Source organism: Dromaius novaehollandiae, chromosome W, assembly GCF_036370855.1.
Source record: "Dromaius novaehollandiae isolate bDroNov1 chromosome W, bDroNov1.hap1, whole genome shotgun sequence".
Lineage (NCBI taxonomy): Eukaryota > Metazoa > Chordata > Aves > Casuariiformes > Dromaiidae > Dromaius > Dromaius novaehollandiae.
This window is the reverse complement of record NC_088130.1, coordinates 55,831,445-55,850,819: the sequence shown is the minus strand read 5'-3', so window position 1 is coordinate 55,850,819 and position 19,375 is coordinate 55,831,445. Positions and strand designations below refer to the sequence as shown.

General features: G+C 39.3%; 1 protein-coding gene across 5 annotated transcripts in view; it reads right to left on the bottom strand.

The window, feature by feature from the left end:
- LOC112983602 (FYN-binding protein 1) overlaps positions 1-19,375 on the bottom strand; it is a 73,214-nt gene that overhangs the window by 11,615 nt on the left and 42,224 nt on the right. For 4 of the 5 annotated variants that reach the window (XM_026100824.2, XM_026100827.2, XM_026100825.2 and 1 more), the window contains exons 3-13: positions 14,802-14,982; positions 12,729-12,787; positions 11,786-11,805; positions 10,973-11,019; positions 9,391-9,511; positions 7,634-7,790; positions 5,601-5,745; positions 2,701-2,729; positions 1,502-1,571; positions 815-955; positions 115-146 (exon numbers count right to left, since the gene is read on the bottom strand). In XM_026100824.2, the coding sequence (XP_025956609.1) occupies positions 115-146; positions 815-955; positions 1,502-1,571; positions 2,701-2,729; positions 5,601-5,745; positions 7,634-7,790; positions 9,391-9,511; positions 10,973-11,019; positions 11,786-11,805; positions 12,729-12,787; positions 14,802-14,982 (1,002 nt within the window). The remainder of the gene's footprint in view (positions 1-114; positions 147-814; positions 956-1,501; positions 1,572-2,700; positions 2,730-5,600; positions 5,746-7,633; positions 7,791-9,390; positions 9,512-10,972; positions 11,020-11,785; positions 11,806-12,728; positions 12,788-14,801; positions 14,983-19,375) is intronic. The other variant, XM_026100828.2, reaches the window with a different exon arrangement.

The window sequence follows — 19,375 nt, the reverse complement described above, 5'->3', positions numbered from 1 at the left end:
TCACGTTTCCTTCCTTGGATGCAGTGTTTTTGTGATAAGCATGATACAGAGTAATACATACAGAAAAAAGAATCAGGAATCAATACGGAGACAAAACAATGGACTATTTATTACCTTTTCCAAACTGCTTTGTTGGAGAAGTCACACTGAAAAGAAAAGATGCTCATTAAGTATTTATATTACATTAATAGGCTTTCACATGATCTAAATCATTTAAAAAACTCACAACACAATGGCCAAGTAATCTCTAGACATTGCGAAGCTCTGCTGACATTAAAAATACTCATGGAAAAAACACACTTTTACCACTCAATCAGAGTAAAGTAGTTCAGAACTGAATGAGAAAAGATGGTGGTAAGAACACCAGTTGCTGTTCTAACATTTAGGCAAGATGGGGAGAGGACAATCTTTGCATTTTTCTCTTTGGCACATTATTCCTACAATTTGGATTAATGGGACTAGATTTACCACTTTATCTCAGCTACATTGTACTGGTGAGCAAAACACATTTTAACTGAGGATATAGCAAACTTACATCACCAGGCTGGCACAAAGATGATGGATTATTTCAGTGCTTTTCACACACACAAAAATTTGTTATATTTTAGTTACTGGGTTCATGAGACAAAAAACAGTGTCATTATAGTATGAAGATTAAAAGAAAGGAGATCAGTATTTTTGCAGAAAAGTATCACCCTAAGATGCAATTTGATGCATGATTTATTAGGCTCCTGTGAGAACATGTTAGTAGCATGTGATCAATGCTTTATTAGAATTAGTTATAGTGCACTGTGATTTCCTGGAAGACTCTTACAACCAGTCTCCTTTATCTTCTTCCCCATTGACTTTGGTTCTTTTTTCTCGTACACTTTTCTTTTTGTCATCTTTGACCTTTAGCCTCTTCAAAATTCCCCAGGACCAGATATCATTCTTATCTTCATCCTGTGATACAGACCTTTGGAGTATGCACGCAATTATCACAATGTAAAATGTAACATTCTTTTTAGAAGGTCCAGTTTCAATTCTCCATCGATGTACATAATTCTTATTAATGACAACAAAGTATATCACAAGGTGAGCACATTTACTGTTTAAAACACTAAGCTAGAAATATGTATTTTAGGTCATTTATAGATATCGAGATATATTTACAGGTATAGATATTCATCTACCAATTTGCCTCTTTCCTGTTTTTACTAATCAAGCTAGCATTTTATTTTGTTATTTTCATGTCAGTACTGATCCATGCAGTTGGGGATTTGGGGATTTTCATGATTGCAGCTACTTTTGTGGACATACCAAAATTAATTACAAAACAAAATTTCTCCAGAAAGACCAAGGAACTTTTTTCTTTCTTAGCTTCATGGATCCATCCTGACATATACCCATTTGCTGATCATCCCAATACTTGCTATTATTATCCCAACTTTTAAGATACTAAAAGCCAAAATGATAACATTCTGGTAGAGAAGCAAATGATCTAAATGATATAAAACCTTACCAAATGCTAACATCTTCATCATCAATCCCATCATAAATTTCTTGATCAGAAGGAGGAGGCAGGAACATCACTTCAACAGATCAAACAATGAATTAATGCATTTAAATTTAATGCTATTAGAATAGAGCATTAATTACTGGCCTTATAAGTATGTCCTTATAATTACTGGCCTTATAAGATATGTTTGCAATGTTTCTGCAATACCCTTGCAAATGGAGTCTTTCTGTAAACCAGCACAGCCTATTTATTAAAAGAGCCATTTATGCTTACCAGTTGGGCACCTTGTCCACAGCATTTATATGTGACAGTGCCAAAATGAGAACACGAATAATGAAAAAAAAAAAGACCATTTACCATGTATTTGAAATGATAGATACAGTTTTTTGGCCCAATTACTGAGATGACTGGAGACTTTTTAACTTTTGTGTTACTCTAGTGATGACAGAAGATGCCAGACCAACATTCTCAGCAAATGACAGCTTGTGTTCATCCAGAGAAGCAACAGCAATGTAAGCTCCCCATTTTGGTCTCAGTTTTGACCTGTGGGCACCACCTCTTTCAGTGCAGGGTTAGCTCACTTTCCATGTCCAATTCTAGCCACTGGTCAGAATGCTCACTGAAATCTGTACTTAGCTGGCAGCAGCTTCCTTCTGCACTGCCAGGGGATGCTTCTCCCATGACTAGTATCTAAACTCTAAGCTAATAAGATGAGCTGTGCTCTCATGATCAGCAGAGAATGCTACATAAAAATAAATACTACCAAAGAGGAAACTTGTTTTGAATGTGTTTTCGACAGTGTGGAACTGCTGGAGTCATACTGATTAGGACACCAAAGTATCACTGGAACTGGAGTATAATTGACAATATTGCTGGCTATTTCAGAACTGACTTTCTCTTGCACAGAAACTCTTGGTCATGTAAATATTTTTCCAGTTATATCTGTGCTGTTTTGCAGTCTGTAGTCTGCTGGCATGCTTCTGATTCACTGTATCTCAAGATGAAACTTCTTTTTCACTCAAGTTTCGGTAGGTGGAAAGAAAGTGCATCTGGCTGTTACACTTCCTTGTTTCTTACCTGTTAGCTAACACTTAGCATGCTTATGGGTAATTACTTCATTATTTGGATGCTACAGAGGTCTGGATTTGCAGGCAAGCAATATGCAGAAACAACTCCCCCCCAGAAGTATATGCAGAACTTACTTTCAGTTCCAGTTTGACCACCACTCTGACTGAAAAGCAAAATGAGAGAGCTTTTAGGGAAAAACAGTCATTATTTGGAAAAAGAAAACATCACGAACACCCATCACTTTTGTGGTTATTAGCTTTAAACCCTTTTGCTTCGGCACTCATTGTCTACATTGCCAGCTGAGCACTGCAAATTCTGCACTGAAAGCTCAGGCATGTGCTTGCATGTTCTAAAAGGGCAATAACTAGATGCACCATTTCTTTTCTTCTCTCTGTCTTCACCACACTCCCACTAGTTTCTTACACTCAAACAGTAGTTGCATTCTCAGTAATGCTAAAGAAAACATGTCTTCCAATTCACGAGTGAATTAGCTCTCAGATGAGAAGGTATTTATTTTTAATAGATTCAGGTAAAGCAGGAAAAAATATTCTGATTTTTTTCATGGAAGTAATTCATTACAAAATAGAAGAAAAGGATTATTATGAAGTATCATCCACAATAATTCAAAGACCTCTTTAGTTAATGCAAAAAGGAAAGGGACACAGTATTTTGTAAGTAAAGCTCTGATGCAAATTCTCTATTTGCATAAATTAATGCAGATACATTGAAGGTAACAGAGCTGCACACTTTCATAAGAACAGAATATTTACTCCTAAATCTTTAAAATGTTACAATTTCCAATAAAGAGCCATTTTTATTTGATTTCAAGGAGAAGCAAATCGATGTCTACTTACAGCTATAACAATTCACTATATTTACAACATCTTTTACATTGTACATGATATCTTTGGGCTAAAGTACAAAATACATCTTAGGATCATAGGATAATTCAGATTGGAAGGGATCTCAGGAGGTCGTAGTCCAACTTGTTGGGAATAAACATATCATACTGAATACTGACTGAAAACTTCTCCAGTGCATCTATCTCCTTTAGATTCATCCTTCAGGAGGGAATTTTAATGAGACAAAAGGGTAAACAAATGAACTTAATGCTCAACTAGCTTTTACTGGATGATGCTTTAAACTTCTAACTGCATGTTTCTCACATTTCATGGGTTTCCTAGTAGCCCAATGTTCTAATGGTAATTAAAGAAACTGATAGGTTCATAGTAACTGCAATTATTTTCAGATCTTAAACTTATTAAATCAAGATCCTTGTTAAACTTTTGTGCCAACAAATCCTGAAATACAGCAGCTCTAGTCTTAATTTTGGAATATTGCAAATGCTACTGATAGTCAGATAATACTACCTGGTCAATAGGTTTTTTTAGTATGTCATTCTCGCATTGGTTTCAAAACATGCTGATATATGTGTCAGACCTTCCAACAATTCACTCTCATGAACTGAACAGAATGCTATTAATCACTAGAGAAGATACAAATGTCAAAATACAACTTAAAGGATTTAATGGATCTGATCCATTCATTCATCCATACTTATACTGTTACTTCAATATGCAACAGTGTAAGTATTCTTGTTTGCTTGAATTTAAAGAATTTTCTACATTCTTTGCATTGAGGTGGTTGATTGTAATGCCTGCCACAGTGAAAAAGATTGGCCCAAGATACTTTTGCAATGTAGTACCTGATGCTCAGATTACCTACAGCCTGGAACAACTAATGTAACTTTGTTCAAGCCTCTGGCTAAGTTATGATGATATGAGATCAACAGGCAGTTAGGGAAATAGATTTTGTGCAACCGGCAAGAATATCACATGCTGAAACTATATTGGTTGCTTAAAGAATGCCAGCCTGAAGGCAAATCTTTCCAAGTGCTGTTCCTGGCACTCATGGGGATGTTCTAGCAGCTGAGGACCAGCTGCACCCAGCAGTCAGCCAGGTGTGATCCCTTTATTCCAGCCAGATCTCTAAGCAAAGGCAATGGGAAATATTCTAAACATTGGTGCAATGGATGAGTGCTGCAAGAGGGCTGTCCTACACATTGAAATCTTCCACACCCACACGCAGGTGTCTTTTTTGAATCCCAGTGCATGTGAGTCAGTACATCAGGACACGTGATGGAGAATGAACACCGGTTTGTTGAATCAGGTGACAGAAGCAGACTTTTATGTGAGGTCAAGTAACAAAGATACCACTGTCATGTTGGGTCATGTGATAGAATAGCCTCTTGTCGCAAGACTACTAGGATATTTAGCTGCAAGCAAGCTTGGCACCCTGCTGGAGATGGCATTTCCCCAGCTGCAGATCAGTTTGACCTGAAAAATATGGCACATTGAAGTAGAGAGGCTGTAACATGGCACTACATTGTAAATGCACGGGAGACTGTGCCACAGAAGAGAAGCTTCTGATACAGTCAAAGTATAGCTTATACCCATCTCATGGGATTTGGTTGGCCTTTTGTTAGAACTAACTACATTAGCCATGGTCTCTCCCTGAGGGCCACTCTAATCATGCCTCCAGAATTTCCTTCTCTTCAAAGGGAAGAGATAGCAAGACTCAGTTCCAGAGCAGTGAGGGTGATAAGGAGTTCCACTGTGCAATGAGGATTTCTTTTGCTTTTACAGTCTTTTATTCTTGCACGTTAGAAAAGACAGCATGTGGCTTCAAGAGACAGAGAACAAGAAAACAGATGGAGGGCAGAGAACTGCACTTCCTGTGGGTGAGCTGAAAATCTTGCATGTTTTGCTTTTAATTTTCTTTTGCGTTGCAATACTACAGCTCCGCTTTCAATACCACCAATTCCTCCTACATATGAATGTTTATAGCTGCTGGATTCCAGAGTCCATTCTTGTTCCTCTGACTACTTCAGCTTTAATAGATCAGTTACGTGCTTCTTATATAAATGACTGCTTTTCTTTTGTGACAAGAGTCTGGTTGGTAGCTGTAAAACTTCCCCTGTCTAGGCTGACTGGGGAAAATCATTAGTTCCCCTGAATGTGTTCTCTATACATACCTGCTAATGCTGTCCTGCTCTCCAACATCATCATACACTTCTTGGTCGCTGTCTGCATGTTTCACAGCAGCTCTGATGGCTGGTTGTTGTTTTCTTTTCAAAGAATCATAGTCAATCTCCACCACAGTTGTTTTAACGTATCCATCTAAATGAATGAAACCATGTAATTAAGCAGAGGCAGTTTTAAAGCTCATTGTGAACTGATGAGTGTAACAGAAGGTTCAGAATCAGTATGATTGAATTGTTTTGTATCTCTGAAAACTTTAATATAAATATTTTATTCCAAACAGCCTGACCTGGAGCCTTCAATCATCTACACACATACAAATTCCAGATCTGTCTCAGATATACCCTCAAACACTCCTCAGCTGGTATCAAGTTAACAGCACCTATATTTGCTTCCCAGCTGCAGTAGAAGAGTTTACCGTGCAGACTCCAGGGAGCAAGGTGGCGCAAGCTCCCTTTTGTCAGCTAATCTTGGGACCACTGCAGTCTGGTGGCATAATTTAGGATGGTCTCTGACATAAAGGTCTTGACAGGTCACTAGGAGGAAGGAATACTTTGTTTGCATGGATTGTGCTTTGGGCTGGTAGACACTGTGGAGCTACCTTGCTGCCCCCTTGCAGCTTCACTAAGGGGATCTGGTTACCATCTTGAGCGCACGGGCTTGGGAGAAACTTGAAGCACAGCAGTTGGCCTGAAACTGGGAACTCTTTCTCTGCAGCAGACATGCTGCCTGCATGAAAATGGGGCATGAATATATTTTCCCCAAGGGAAAAAGGCTCACATGGTTCTTGAGAATGGAAAATTCCCCACTCTGCTACTTCTGAACACGCCCTGGTGTGCTTTCCCTCAAATCTTTACCTGAGCTTCATGTGAAAAATAATTAACTAGATTTAATTACTGATAGACACTTGAGTGAAAATCATAAACACCCTTTTTTCTCACTTTATTTGAATTATCATAACTGCTTTTCCTCTATTGCTTGATCTCCTTTTCAGCCTTTCCATTACGGGCCTGTGAACACTTACGGCTGAAGCACTGAAGAAACACCATGGGCTGTACCTTTAACCCTTACGTCTGAGAAGTCTGGTACAGCTCATGATTTTGCTGTAGCGGACATCAGTTTACGAAAAGCCAGTGTAAATTAATTAATTAACTGCATATGCTCAAGAAAATACCCTTCCCCCAGCCTTCACTGAGATTTGTTTTCCACTTACAAAACGATCCAAGCAAAAGACTTATTTACAAAACCCCAAAGCATGTCTTTTTACAGCCAGTACTACAAAGTGCTCAGGTGGTATTGTCTGATTCTATACATGTGAACTGTCTTACTGAACTTAATTGTCATTCTAGTGTCCTTAAAAATCAAGCAAGTGCTTTTAATGCTTTTTGGTGATTTTAATGATTTTGATTGATTTTTTGATCAGTCTTTGCTGTAACTCAGCAGCCAGATCATCAAGACCCCATCATACTCATAATATCCACTGATGTAGTTTGTACAAGTAGGGAAACATCCTGGTTTTCAAGATTGAAAAAAGCTAGAAATCAGTGAGAAAAACCTCAGTTGAGAGTTAGAATCTTTCCATAAGACTAGGAACAAGATATACTCTTAAAACAAGATCTTATATTCTCTGGTTCCACATTAGGTACACCCATTTTATTTTATTTTTAAAACAAAGATATGAAAAAAGCCAACGCCATTACCTCCACAGAGCCAAATTCTAATGCCAATTTGAAGTCTGAAGGACACTGAATTACCCCCCAGTAGGTCCATGAAGATCCCAACATATTGTTCCTAACTTATTCTAGTGCTTCTAGATGTCACATTATGTTGAACAATAACTTCCTACAATGAACTGAGCCCCACATGCCAGGTAAGCACAGCGGGGTCAGTTGTGGTAATTATTTGCTTTGGTGGCCAGTGACTCAGCCTTGTTAATGCTCCTCCTTGGTATAACACTGCATATGCTTACACGTTTGCTGTCACACAGTGAAAACATTCAGGAGCACAGTGAAGAAGCAGAACTTACAAGATCCTTTTATCCTGCCCAGCCACTTTCCTTCTGGATTGTCTGTGAGGCGAATGATTTCAATCTGATCCCCCTGTTTGACAGTCAGCTCATTCTTTCCTCCCTTGTAGTCAGTACAAGCTCGTGCCTGATGAAGGACTTGAATGGGTCCCATTAACTGCACAGAAGGAGTAACAAATCACAGATGTGGAAAAAAGGAATTCTTTCTCAAACATTCAGGCAAAAGATAAAAGAACTGCAATGATGATTATTTATTTCACTGACATTTAAAACACTCTAGGCAAATAAACGGGCATCATCCCTATCCCCAACTACACAATTTAAACTAATAAGCAAGGATGAAAAGAGAGGGCTATCACATAGCAATAAAGCAGCTAAAGGAGTGATGGGCAAAATCACAGAAATATTAACACTAAAACCAACAGGTTAACCTGTGAAACCTTTCCTCACAAAACAGACATGTATTTATTCCAGTGGGCAGCTCCATGTAGTTTCAGCAGGGCTATTCATATGAATAAATATTCATAAACATAAATAAGTCTACCACATAATGTTCTGTGTTTACAGCTCTGCTCTATAAATGATCCCACAAGTACCCACAAAAGATGATCACACTATTTACTAGAATTCAGGAATCTCTGTGAAATCTGTAGTATATGTTATGGAGAAACCCCTTTTGACTTTAATGCCTGTGGCTTTAAGATACATGTGGCCTTGTAGATGTGACTGTGGATCTATCCCTGTGTAGGTGGCAATGGAAAAGAAAACGTGCACTTAAATACATTTGCATGCATTTAAGAATAATATCATATTTTAATGTCCACAAGAGAGCAGTCTGCAGTTTGAAATCTTTCAATGTGCTAATGCCTACACTTCACAGAATTGGTCTTTTCAGACTTGGGAGAAGTCTCTATCAAGGAGACGTGGGGCCAACACCCTGAAAAACACCAGCTAGGCCACACCACTGTTATTTACTATTAGTATTTTTTTTATTATTTGCCCCTTAACTCATGTCAGTCTCTCCACAGCAGACCAAGGCTATGAAGTAGGAAAAATGCTGTGGCTTTACTGTGTACAGAGCATTATAGACAGGGGGAGAAACAAAGCCACCCGCTACGCACGATGAAACTGATAGGAGCATAGCAGAGGATTATGAATAGGCATTGGCTAACAGAAAATGACTGGCAGATTTGCAAACTGTGGGAGCATGCTGACCATCAACTACATAAAAAAATGATATAAAACAGAAAGAACTGGCTTGTTATTTAGCCTCTAGGCTTTGACAGTGACTTTGACTCCCTGACACATGTGCGCTATTCTTTTCCTTCCCCTTTAGTCCCTTTAGGCTGGAGACCTAGGCAATCAAGCAATGTACTGCTCTTTAATGCTGAGTTTTCTTGAGGGCTGGATCCTACTGTATCTGGCTCTAGTTAAGCAAAAAACACTAAGTATATGGATTCCAATTACCACTTTTGATGCTATTCTAGTGATGTAAAAGGGTTTAAATAGAAAAGGGACACTTCTTAGAGCTTTTTTACACAGAAAGAACAGAAGGGCATTTAACAGAAAATGTAATTTATGAGCACTGAAATCTTTGTGATCAATACAGAGTCTGAAATCAAGCATATGCCAAACATAAAAAGGGTTAAATTAAACCTTTACTGAGAATTTATCCAGGCTCCTGAACTACCTAAAGCTGAAGACTGTATTCCAAATGCTTCCACATATCCTTGCCTGGATTACAAAACAAAGCTTACTTTGAACTTCTTCCTGATTTCCTGTTCTTTCTTTTCTTTTTCCTTTTGTTCTTTCTTCTCTTGCTCCATTCTTTTCTTTTCTTCCTTGTCCCGCTTCTTCTCTTTTTCCGCTGATGTTGATCTAAAAATGCATTGCCAGGACTGAATGTAGGGGTCAGTAGCAGTGAAACACATCTCACTAGAGCTTACTTATCCAAGGTCAACAAAGAACTATATGTAATGGGAAAAGATTTCTCCCAGTGATATCAAAGACACATATGCTATACCCCAATGTGGCTGGTGTGCAACAGAGGAAAGAGCCCCTTCTCTTATGCTACATACATAATTTAAACTGGCTGTCCTCAAGATGACAGTATGCCAGAGGGTTCTCTGAAGGTAACAGACTGGCTCTGCAAGTACATGTCCAAACATCTCTGAGCTAATTTTAGCAAGCAACCTTCGAAACTGATAGCAGTCTAGGTGTTGTGGCACTGACTGCAGCTGCTAAATATTTACTGGGGCCATCAATGGTGACTGATGCAGCCTGGACTGAAGCCTGAGCAGCCACGACTGCACTGCTGTTTTAAACCTAACTGAAAGCAATTCCAGCTATGTTTGTACAAGCGGCAGTCACTCTTCTGTACTGCATCATTAATGTGCCTAACATGCCAGAGGACATTGCCTGGTGTGCCTTAGATACTGGATGGTACTGAGATGTGGGCCCTGGGATGTAATTAGGACTATAGCTAAGCTTTGCAGGTTGCTGCCAGCAGCTTCTCTGGAAGAACTACGCTCTACAATCTCTATGGAACCGATCTGAGTAAGGCTCCCTCCTCTTTTTTTTTCTGTCCTTCTGCTAAACTGATATGCTCAAGTTCAAAAAATATAGTGAATGAGGTTTGCTTGTTTCAGTTGTTTACCTCCTATATTATACATGTTTATAAGCAATTCAACAATAAATTATTGTTGAAAAGTCATTTTACATCAGAAACAAGGTATCATAGTGTAGGAATTTTAGATTGTTATTTGTGCCAAAGGAATGAGTGTTTTCCTTTGTGTCTTGTCATACATGGAATCCCATACATTTAGACTTCAGCAGGTTGAGAGACTCAAAGTGAGAGGCTAGAGGCAAAAGACTGTGAGCAGGGCTCACATTTAGATATGCCAGGGGACTCAGACCAGGAGAACTGTAAATCTGGCAGCTTTTAGGAGTTCTAAGTACATTTATCTAGAAAACAAGAAAAACAACCACAGCTAAATGATCTGTCTGGGGCCACAGTATCTAGGGGCTGAACTTATTTTTCCTCACAGGCTGTAATTCCAAATAGTGATTCAGACATGTTCCTAGGATCAGAAGTCAGACACTTCTGTTACCTAGATCACAGCAATTACATGATTTTATCACAATAGTTTTTTCACCTCAGGACATATCACATCTCAGTGGGAAATAACCTGTGAACAACCTAACTTTCTCTAAGTAAAATGGATGAACAAGTTAATGCCTGGCAGGGACTTCAGTCACACTTCTGTGCCAAATGAAGTGCCTCGTTAGCAAGCCTTTGGTAATAAAGATACAATAGGCTATACAGTTTAAAATTACTACCTGACATTATTTATGTCTTCATACATCTCTTCAGCACTTTCTTGGCCCTACAAGAAAAATGCAGTTTTCAATGGCCTAAATACATTTGGAATGACGTGAAGAAAATGGACCTGCTGTGTAAACTTCATACAAACGACATAAAAACATTTACAGCAAAATGTAAATACGAATTCATTTAATCTTTCCAAACCCAGGTTACTGCATTATTTAAACCCACTATATGTAAGTTCTGACTTTGTTTTTACCATACCACAACTATAAATTTCCAGATTGTTACCATCACACTAGCATATTGTTTAATCCAAGTGGATGTTTTAGCTGCAGTGTTAGTTCTGAAAAGACTGTATCTGCACTGCCATGAAGTGGTGACAGAGTTAGCAGTAGGTAAAATGGAATGCTAGGGATCTAAATGAAACTCATATTAGGGTCCCAAAGAATGTCTTAGCCCTAATATAGGCAGGTACCTAAAGACACCAACACAAACCTATGCTTACTTGAAACCAGTGATTTATCACTGGAATAAAATAGGGCCCTTGTTTCTGGAAAATTTTGGCGAAATAAAATGTCAGTGGAAATAGAAGGTTTTTTAAATCACTTTTTGGTGTCTAGCCAGCTTTAATAATTAGTTCCAGTTTGCTCTGCGTACCCAGTTTTATTTCTGTCCTTCACAATAAGTGCTTCTGCAATTTACTGGCAATATACTGGATTAATTCTGCAACAAATATTCTAAACTATTGAAATGTTTTTACTAAATTTGTAAGTTTGTACTAAAAATGATGAGTTCTTCAGTTTATTATGGATGATAACACTTACCTCTTCTATATTTCCATGACCTATATGACCAAAAGTAAAAATAGGGTATTAATTTTTGCTATAGAGAAAATAATTCATTCTAGTGCTAACTATTTACAAATTGCTAATAACACAGGTGATATTAAGTAGAAATATATGCAGACTCCTGTCTTAACATGTCCATTTATACAAGAAAATAATTGTTAAAAACCTAATAAATCATAACAGACCACAAAATCTGTTAGGCACCAGCCCCACAGTTTAATAAGGAGGCCAAGGGTGCGTCTAGCAAGCCAGGCTCTACCCCAGATTGCAGAAGAGACTCTGTGAAGCTGCTGCTTCCTCCTTGCTCTGCAGGTAGTTGTGTAGGAAAAGAGCTTGGGCTTGGTTTCAGCTCCACAGCCCACACTGCTGTACAGCGAGGATGGCCAGCACACTAAATGATGCATACTGTGCCTGGCACAGACTGATCCTCCCTAGGAGAGATCAGAAAGCAGACTGAAATTCTTTGTGTCACAATCTGCTTTCTCTGGCTGCTCCTGGCACAACACTGCTACCCACTGCCTCTTATTCAAGGCAGATCACAAAGCGATGTTAAAAGCACAATCAACAAATTATTTATCGAGTACGAAACAATGCCTGTTCCACCAGAGCACACAACTTTAACTCAGAAAGGGCAGCGTTCATTTTGGATTATATTTGAAAATCTGGTAACTTAACACATCCTGGTATATCTCCAACCAAGAGAAGGGGGGGGGTACAGAAGATATTTAAAGCACTTCCTGAGAGTCTGTCATATTAATTATAGAACAGTTAGTGTTATGAGACAACCTTCTTCACCCATTAGACTGCAGTACCAGCATAATTAGTTACACAAGTCACTTATGAATACAGTATGCTTTTGCTTATCTTATAAATACCGTATGCTTGCAGCTTTGTGTGTCTGCTGCTAATTAAAACATACCTGTCTTACTCTGTGAATCAAATTCAACATCATCATAATTTTCTTCATTGTCTGGACTTCTGTAAACATGAAAAAGGCAACATGTGAAACCTATGAAGATGGTTTCTGTGACTGCATTTTCATTTACCACTGTTTTGCTGCTTTTTTCAGTTATTTTAGACAATGGCTGGGCAGTCTGTTGAGTCCTATATGCTACTTCAGTACCCATGAGATTCTCTAAATTGTTCTTCCTGACAGTGACTTGATTTTCTACACAGGGAAGCCTTGATCCGAAGTATAAAAGAAGAAAACAAATGAGCAAAAGGTGCTCAGATACCATGGAGATGAGTGTGGTATGACAAATATAACAGACAGATGGGCTGACTGAATGGAAAGAATCTGCTGGGCTTTTTAACCATCTTTGCAGGTGCAGGCTTCTTACACAATGCATAAGCAGAACACCAGACTTTTGCATGACGTTATATATAACTGTAAGACTTGCTCCTTGACTTACACAGAGTAAAATGTAAACAATGGGAGAAGGTTAGGTTGGTAGAAGGGCTCTGATGTTAGATTTAAAACTTCTGTTGAACTGGGAGGAGTAAGAAATCGAAAATTTAACTAATAATAAAGTTATGGATTATGGCTGACAGGCACTACCAAGGAAAGGACTAAGAAAGGACTTTAAAGTGGAAAGCGATCTGTCTAAAAAGAAAAAAATTAACCTAATGGAGAAAGCTCTGAAATAGAAAGGAGGAAAGAAAAGGCATCAGCATCAAGGCACGCATTTTCAGCAGAGGAAGATGCCCAGAGGGCGTGAAGGACCAGAGAAGCAAAACGGCAAGCTAGAGTTAAGTTTTGCATATTCTTGAAGGCAAAGAGGGAAAGCCTGGGTCTTAAGCATTTGGCAAAGAGCATTCCCAGGAGCGTTTCTCCAGGGACCGTGGGAGCTGCTTTAAGTTACCTGCGCTCTGGCCACTAGATGGGGCAGGAACTGCAGTTTCCCAGGAGCCGCCCCCCGCTCCCCGCCCGTGCTGGGGCACCTAAGGTGCTTTTAAGGGGGCCGTTTCCCAGAGCTGGGAGCACAGCAGCATATTTAGATTGATGTTGTCACATCATCAGCACCAAAATATAGTATGTGTGGCCACACGAAACTCTCTGATGTCTTATACAGTCTCTCTGTCTATTTGCAGTAAGCTGCTGGCCACAAAGCTACCCACTATTAATGTCCAACTTGTTGCCGGTCACTTTTCACACTAGTCCCCCATGCTTTGTTGCTGGAGGGTTCGCCTTTCGTGCACTGCTTTCTGAAGAAGGATAAAGAAAGGAGAACAACGTGTCACAGGGGCTGCAAACGTTATGGTAACAAGCCCCGGTTCATCTGGTGGTGGTTTCACAACCAATGCGTTTGTTCCTCAGGTTTGCAAAACTACTTCCTGCATAGCGGGGTGTCTGCTGACAGACTTGCCTCCCCTGCCTTCTCCTCCCAGAAGAGTGCTGGGGAAAGGTCCAGTTGTTGCCACAACTGATTTTCAACAAGGATAGGAAATCTTTGTACCCATCTGGAGTACAAAACCCAGCAGAATCTCCCTCTCCTGTCCTTCTCCCCCTCCACCCCCCTGCATTACCTGATTACCTGCAGAGCAGGAAGAAGTGTTCGCTCCCATATTACAGGTAAGAAGATTTAGGACAATTAAATAGATGGAGGGGCCAGTCTATTAAAAACTAATTCCAAATAGGCTAGAGCTGGTGTAGGGCAAGCAAGGTGGTGTCAGAGCTGAACATAAGAAAATACTTCTTTACTATGAGGGTGACTGAACATTGGACAAGTTGTTCAGAGAGGCTGTGAAGTCTCTGTCCTTGGAGATATTCAAAAGCTGACTGGACATGCTCTAGCTGACCCAGGCTGAGCAGGGTGTTGGACCAGATCATCTCCAGAGGTCCCTGCCAACGCAAACGATTCTGTGATACTGTGATTCTGAGCTTATTCCTGCAGAAACCTGGGAGACAGTCTTTACCTGCTACTGCATGAGCAAAGCAATAGGCAGAAAAAGGTGAGAAAACATAGACTGGTAGATTTTTATGCTCACTTACGTTGTTTCAGAGCTGAGCTTGCTGTTTCTGGGAGGCAGGCTGGGGGCCGCTGGGGCCTGCAGTGATGGGTGAGAGGCTGGTGGAAGAGGTGGTAATTGTGTGGCAGAGTGTGGTGGAGGTACAGGTGAGGAGAGTGCTGCTGAGGAAGGCACTAGCTGTTTGAAACCTTCTTTTCTTGGGCCTGAAAATAACAAAACAGATTAATTTATCAAGTAAGCAGCTCAAGGCCAAAGATAAAAATTCCCTGTTCACATGAATACTCTCCAGAGCAAATATATATTGTTGAATCTACTGCTTAGATATATTTGGTGCCTTAACTTAGCAATTTCAAGAGCCTCTGCCTAGAAGAAATTACAACTTATAGCAGGCCTTGAAATTGTCTTGCCAATACATGAAAAAGACACAAAAACATCAATTTGACCAGTGTATAAGCTCTTGTGGTTTAAAACTAAATTTCCATTTAATTCTGCAAATGTTTGCAAAGACCAGCTGCAAAGCGTCACATGAGCACTGATGCAGTCTTGCTGGAGTTTTTCTTGGTCAGAGACAGAGTTTAAAAGGAAGGGATAGGACAGGAAAGGATATTTGGCATTGATTAAGAGCTGCACAGGTCTCTGTGTATCATCAGATATTTTTGTCATGTGAGTTGTGAAAGACTGGACTCAATTTTCTACACCAGCAAGCCTATACTAGAGAAGTGGCTGTCTGAGAAGCTATGTCCTCAACAAACAGGTGCAGTCTTAAAAACCAGATGAAGCAGTGCACCAGACACACAGAAGCCGTAATTACATGTGAGGGCTGGTGTGCACGTGTACTTCACTGAATTCGTGCTCAGCGTACAAGCCCCAGTGAAAACCATGGCAACGCTCACATTCTGTTTCTCTGGGAGTTTGCATTCAGAGAAGTTACTCACATACAACCAAGTGAAATCAGTGCTTGAATGCATGGATGTTAAACCTAGAATTCTGTTTTAAGTACCACTAGTGGATTTAAAGCTATCTAGAAAGAACAGTCCTAGCTGTTTGGCAGAAAGTCTAAGGGACTTTCAACAAAAATCAAAGGGAGAGGAGGGAAAGGAACAGAGTAGAGAGGAAAGGAGACGAGCAAATTCGCAGTTCAGTTAATCCAATAGCAATCTGAAAGAACGTTGTTGTCTTCTGTAGATTTTCTTTAAGTTCACACCTGTATAATGAAGATTACAATCTTGTCAAGAAAAATTAAACATCACACATTAGAAAAAGTGATTTAAACACAGAAGAACAGAAAAATATTAGTAATGCTTGATATTCAGACAAAGTTAGTAAAACTACTGCAAGAGCTTTCTTTAGCTATTTGGGAGTCTGAAATTCCATGGAACGAATTCTGTTATAGCTTGTATTTTCAAAACTTTTCAAAGCAATGAAGAAACTTTAATTTGTCCATGATGCATGTACAAAAATATTAGGAGTCTTAGCACCTGTCCCTTTTGGGATAATGACATTGTTTTTATTTTAATGTCTAATAAGCAAGAAACACAATGAGGTGCCAGAAGCCCAATCTGCTAGACACTGAACAACACAGGACAAACAAAATAGTCTTTGCCCCATTTCTCCATGAAATGATGACTCTCTAAGAATAGGTCAAGAGATCAATTATGGCTAGAGATGTGGAAATACAAAGAAATGATGAGTCAATATTGTTTAATATAACAGTCAATAGCAACAAAACTTTCAGTGGTATTTTTTGTAGGCAATGTTGGCAAATTCTTTCTGAGAAGCTTTATCTGTGCTAGCAGGGTGGCCTGATAGGAAAGAAAAAGATGACAAAGCAGGGAACATGATTATGTCACTCTACAAACACAGGGCATACCACTGTCTTGAATACTGTCAAGTATCGAATTCTGGTCATTCCATCTCCAAAAAAATTGAAATGCTAGAAAAACAGAAGACAGCTACAAGGATGCTCAAAAATACAGAATGTCTTCTGTAAAAGAAATCGAAGTGATTTGGACTGTATAACTTGAAAAGAGATCACAGGGGAGAGACACTGTAAAAATATATAAAATTCTGAAAATGAAGAGAAATTATTATTCACTGTCTTTTTCGCTACTAGGTTTGGGGTGAATCAAATAAGTAGGTAGATCTGAGAGAAGAAGGTGGTGACTCTTCACAGAATCTGTAAGCAATCTATGGAACTGCCTGCAGCAGCATGTTTTGAATGCCAGGTTTAAAGAGTGACTAGAAAAATTTGCAGTAGAAACAGTAGAAAAATATGGCTATTAAATATGACCCCTTTGGCTCAAGCAGTCCCCCAGGTGCAACTTGGAGCCTGGGAGAAGATACCGAGGAAGTATCACTACCTGCTTGCACTCTTCTTACAACTTTCTCTAGGCATCTACCTCAGACTGCTGTTGGAGGCAGGGTACAGGGCCAGAACCATTATTCTTATGCTCTTATACTAAGTAATGGACCTGGATGTGGCAGCGAAGCTGCTATGCTGGGTCAGTTTAATCTGTTTTTATGTAAAGAATACCAGAACAAACCTAAGAACATAAGAATGACTGAATTGGTTGTATACCCTGCCTGTCTCCAAGAGTGGCCTGGAAATGGACAGACACACATGAATGGTACTTTCTCCTGATATGTTCCCTGTCTCTAACTACTGTGAGTTCAGGAACCTCCTAAGCTAGATGTGGTTTCTATGTATTAGCAATTCTCAAAGAATTTCTCTTCCATGAAGTTGTGCAGTCTCTCCTTGTCCCCATGTAAGTATGTTTTAATCAGAATATGCTGGCAAGAGTCACAGAATCATAGAATAACATAGGTTGGAAGGGTCTGCTAGTCCAGCCTCCTGCTCCAAGCGGCACCGTGAGCTTAAGTTTCTCAGGGCCATGTCCAGTCTAGTTCCAGTGATGGAGGTACCACAGCATCTCTGGGCAACCTGTCCCAGTGTTTGAACACCCTCATGGCACTTATTTTTTCCTTATCTCTAAGAACAGGAGTGTTACACAACATACTCATACAACATCTCAGACCTGCAAGGCCTAAAATAAAAGCAGCTCTCTACTGCCATCCAGTTACTGAAAGTTCCCAACATCTATCTTTCACGTGCTTTCTGTGCTCCTTAGGCCAGTATCGAGGCAGCATAAAAGAGAAGAGGGGAGCAGTCTGTCTGATGTGCAGAAAAATAAAGGAAAAGAAAAATTTAACAGACACCGGGAGGGGGTCAACCTGAGCATGAAGAAGCTAAAGGAGAAGTGTTTTTTGGGGTAGACAGGAAAGGGGAATTAGTAACTATTGGAATGCATTTCCACCTGTCACACAGAAATCAAACCAAAATTCCCAAGTCTTGACATTCTTCTGCTTACTAACAAAGAGCTCTGAAGTCTGTGGATAAATTGGATTTCATGGCTCCCTGGAGCAACCTGTCAACATACATGTCAACAGCAGATAATTTTAACCCTGGTAATTTACTTCATTACTCAAACAACATATTACTGGAATCCCAGCCCTGCAGAATACACAGGTGAATTCATAAGTTTTTTTGTTAAGGAATGTTCATTTTCCAAAATCAGACCCTTAAAATTTAAGACATGCCAAGATTAAATTTGTGTGTTGTCACAGATTTTAAAGCCAAAGTTATAATTATACTCAAAAGCATAACCCAAAAGTCATGTGAAATAATACTTTCACTTAGTACTGAGACATCCACAGCAGGGATAACGTGTGCCAGCTGGAGAGAGCCCAAAGAAGAACAGTGAGAATGATCAGAGGTCTAGAAAACCTTGTTTGATATACTAGAGATATTGAATAAATTGTGGTTGTTTAGGCAAAGAAGATAAAACTGAGGTAGAACAAAATTAACACTTCAAAGTTTCTGGCAATGAAGAAGGGGATATATATTTTTTTCACGTCAATGGTAGAGAAAGGAAAAAGTAATGTGCTTAAAGGGAAGCGAGATGTGTAAGGAAGCATTTTCTAATTGTGAGAGCAGCATTTCCAACACCTGAGATCCATTTTGAACAAGCTGTGTAAACTTGTGGCAGAAATAAGCACTAGTATAGTTGTTCTTGCCCTGGGCATAGGGATGGACTAGATGACTTTTTTACATGTCTTCCAATGTCCTGTATTTTACAAGACATCACATTTAATGCACATGTTGAGCCCAATAGCTAAAGATCAACTAATGCATAATTTTGACTAAAACTTGTCTTCCAGAAAGATATCCTACTTTTTGAGGAAAAGAAGAGAATCTATCACTACGGAGTTTGTTTTACTAAGTTCCCTCACTGTTAAAATCTGCATCTTATTTTTTTTCTTAGCCCTTTCTAAGGGTTCAGCTTCTGTTATTTTTATTTCTAACTTTGCTTACTAGAAAAGCTTTTCTATATCCACTGTTTTCTGCCCATGAGCTATTGATACCACTGAACTTAACTGATATCTTGAATTTCTTTTTGATAACTTTAAAACGCTAAACCTTTTTAGTCTCATTTCAAGGCATTTCTTTCATCTCTCAACTAATCTGTAGCTATTTCTGTGCTCTCTTCAGCCTTTCCAACCCTGCCTGTACTGGTTTGCCACATGCAGTGATGAAAA